The sequence below is a fragment of the Garra rufa genome, chromosome 23, assembly GCF_049309525.1.
Source record: "Garra rufa chromosome 23, GarRuf1.0, whole genome shotgun sequence".
In the NCBI taxonomy this organism is placed as follows: domain Eukaryota; kingdom Metazoa; phylum Chordata; class Actinopteri; order Cypriniformes; family Cyprinidae; genus Garra; species Garra rufa.
In genome coordinates, this window is record NC_133383.1 from 12,711,535 (window position 1) to 12,715,300 (window position 3,766).

Consider the following 3,766-nt stretch of genomic DNA (forward strand, 5'->3'; position numbering starts at 1 on the left):
CACCGTTTGTCATAGACCCATGAATGACGTCTCAAATCGACCGGCTTATTGAGGAGAGGTGTGCTATGAATTTTTTAAGCGATCGGGCGTACAAATATCGTAAAGCGGGTGATAAATTTGGCAAAATCTCCGATAGACTAACATTGCCATACAATTTGTGATATATCTTTCGATCAGAAAGTCATAGAGGTTTGTGGATTTGGACTCGGCCTATAAGTAGTGACCTATGATCTTCAAAGCCACACCATAGCAACCAATTACATCACCCTAGCAACCGAGGGCCGAGTTTTGCCACCGCAAGCACCACTCACATTTTCTTCAGGAAATGTACATATCTAGTTAGTGGTGTTTGCCATAGGCAAAGCATCACTATTACTATTCGACATACTTATTATTATTCCACTTCTTCCGTACACATTTCGGCGCGTAACTAGTCCCGCAGTTTTTGTCATAGACCCTCGAAACAGGTGTCAAATCGTGCGTCCTATACACATTCGGTGTGCTATGACTTTTATAAGGGATCGGGGGTACGATGATGTCACACGGGGCAAAGAACCACCCCAAAATTTACAACAACAATGCATTATGCCCAAATTTGACGGGACGTAGCACCGAGCAAGAATTTTGTAGAAAAACGCGATTCGCCACATTTGGGGAGGCTTGTAAGCTGTGCGAGAAGACGCCTCGCAATGGGGTAAAAGTTGTACCCCTGGGGCGCAAACGCCCCCTTTATGCAAAAAAATTACTTCCCGCAGTTTTTGTCGTAGACCCTCGAAATGGGCGTCAAATTGTGCGGCCCATTGAGCAAAAAATTTTGGTAACTTTTAAAAACGATCGGGGGTACGATGATGTCACAGCCCATTTTTATTCGCCCCCAAAATCCCATAGACAATGCATTGCGGCCAACTTTGACGGGACGTAGCGCCAAGAGACAATTTCGTAGAAACACGTGATTCGCCACATTTGGAGAGGCTATCAAGCTGTGCGAGGAGACTCCTCACAATGGGGTATAAGGTGTACCCCAGGGGTGCAAGAGTCCCCCAAAATTTGCCCCATTGACTTATAATGGTAAAGGGACGTCCCATGAAAACCCATGGCAATTTACATAGGGATTTTGCATTAGGCATAACTCAGCATCACATTGGCCTAGAGACATGGAGGCGGGCTCATTTTACTCAGATGGCCAATCAGACTCTCCAGATCATCATGAAGGTGTCAAGCCACGCCCTAGCAACCATTTAGGGCACCCTAGCAACTGATCCCATAGACTTCCATTATAAGGGCCCATGTGCATATCTCCAGATCAGAGTATCATAGAGACATAGGGGCGGACTCCTCTGAGTCGGGGCAGCAAATGGCCAATCACCAATCCCCATTGACACTCCCTAGCAACCAAACAGAGTACCCTAGCAACCCAAAGCCACATAGGCATATCTTCAGACCTGAATGTCACAGAGACATGGGGGTTGGTTTATATCACTCATACTGGCAACTTCACTTTACAGTGTCGTCATTGGCCACTCCCTAGCAACCAAACAGAGTACCATAGCAACCCAAAGCCACACAGGCATATCTTCAGACCTGAATGTCACAGAGATATGGGGGTTGGTTTATATCACTCATACTGGCAAGTTCACTTTACAGTGTCGTCATTGGCCACTCCCTAGCAACCAAACTGAGTACCCTAGCAACCAATTAGCAAGATCGTTATCTTTGTATCAGAATGTCGCATAGACATGGGAGTTGCTACTTTTGACTCATGCTAGCAAACTCTTAACATGCTACACATGCTAGCACTCAATGGCTGCATGCTAATAGCAATAAGCTAAGGGCTAATCAGACAAAGACCTCTATAATACTCCATAGTAATGATCTTTGACAACTAGCAACTGCCTACCAATGCCCTAGCAACTAGCCTGGGTACCTTAGCAACGGCCCTAGCAACCACCCAGGTACCATAGCAACCACATAGCAACCACCCTGGGTACCCTAGCAACCACATAGCAACACCTTAGCAACCACCCTGGGTACCCCAGCATCGCCCCTAGCAACCACCCTGGGTACCCTAGCAACCGCATAGCAACACCCTAGCAACCACCCTGGGTACCCTAGCAACCGCATAGCAACACCCTAGCAACCACCCTGGGTACCCTAGCAACGGCCCTAGCAACCACCCGGGTACCCTAGCAACCGCATAGCAACACCTTATTAACGGGCCTAGCAACCACCTGGGTACCCTAGCAACCGCATAGCAACACCCTAGCAACCACCCTGGGTACCCTAGCAACGGGCCTAGCAACCACCCCGGGTACCCCAGCAACCGCATAGCAACACCCTAGCAACCACCCTGGATACCCTAGCAACGGCCCTAGCAACCATCCTGGGTGCCATAGCAACTGCATATCAACACCCTAGCAACCGAGGGCCAAGTTTTGCCACAGCAAGCACCACTCACATTTTCTTCAGGAAATGTACATATCTAGTTAGTGGTGCTTGCCATAGGCAAAGCATCACTATTACTATCTCACATACTTATTATTCTTCTTCTTCTTCTTCTTCTTACTTCTTCCGTACGTTTTTCGGCGCGTAACTAGTCCCGCAGTTTTTGTCGTAGACCCTCGAAACGAAGTCAAATCGTGTGTCCTATATAGACTCGGTGTGCTATGACTTTTATAAGGGATCGGGGGTACGATGATGTCACACGGGGCAAAAAACCACCCCAAAATTTACAACGACAATGCATTACGGCCAACTTTAACGGGACGTAGCGCAGACCCAGAATTTCGTAGAAACACGTGATTCACCACAACTGGAGAGGCTGTCAAGCTGTGCGAGAACACATCTCGCAATGGGGTGTAAGTTGTACCCCTGGGGCGCAAATGCCCCTCTTTCGTTCAAATTTCGGTGTGCCCCTCGTCCCGCAATTTTTGACGTAGACCCTCAAAATGGGCGTCAAATTGTGCGGCCAATACGGGAATGTAGATCCCCGACTTTTATAAGTGATCAGGGGTACGATGATGTTACAGCCAATTTTTATTCGGCCCCAAAATCCCATAGACAACACATTGGGACGAATTTTGACGGGACGTAGCGCCAAGCAAGAATTTCGTAGAAACACGTGATTCGCCACATCTGGAGAGGCTATCAAGCTGTGCGAGAAGACTCCTCCCAATGGGGTAAAAGTTGTACCCCTGGGGTGCAAGAGCTCTCCAAATTTCCCCCATTGACTTTCTATGGTAAGGGACGTCCCATGAAAACCCATTGTAATTTACATAGGGATTTTGCATTGGGCATAACTCAGCATCACATTGGCCTAGAGACATGGAGGCGGGCTCATTTTACTCAGATGGCCAATCAGACTCTCCGGATCATCATGAAGGAGTCAAGCCACGCCCTAGCAACCATTTAGGGCACCCTAGCAACTGATCCCATAGACTTCCATTACAAGGGCCCAGATGCATATCTCTGGATCAGAGTGTCATAGAGACATGGGGGCGGACTCCTTTGAGTCGGGGCAGCAAACGCCCAATCACCAATCAACATTGACACTCCCTAGCAACCAAACAGAGTACCCTAGCAACCCAAAGCCACACAGGCATATCTTCAGACCTGAATGTCACAGAGACATGGGGGTTGGTTTAAATCACTCATACTGGCAACTACACTTTACAGTGTCGTCATTGGCCACTCCCTAGCAACCAAAGAGAGTACCCTAGCAACCCAAAGCCACACAGGCATATCTTCTGACCTGAATGTCACAGAGACA

At 48.1% G+C, this 3,766-nt stretch overlaps 1 protein-coding gene across 1 annotated transcript in view; it reads right to left on the minus strand.

The window, feature by feature from the left end:
- The window catches only part of LOC141298921 (collagenase 3-like), a 6,227-nt gene extending 5,171 nt beyond the window's left edge, over nucleotides 1-1,056 (minus strand). The window contains exon 1 of the mRNA XM_073829221.1: nucleotides 1,021-1,056. Coding sequence (XP_073685322.1) covers nucleotides 1,021-1,056 — 36 coding nt within the window. The remainder of the gene's footprint in view (nucleotides 1-1,020) is intronic.
- Nucleotides 1,057-3,766: the final 2,710 nt, after the last annotated feature.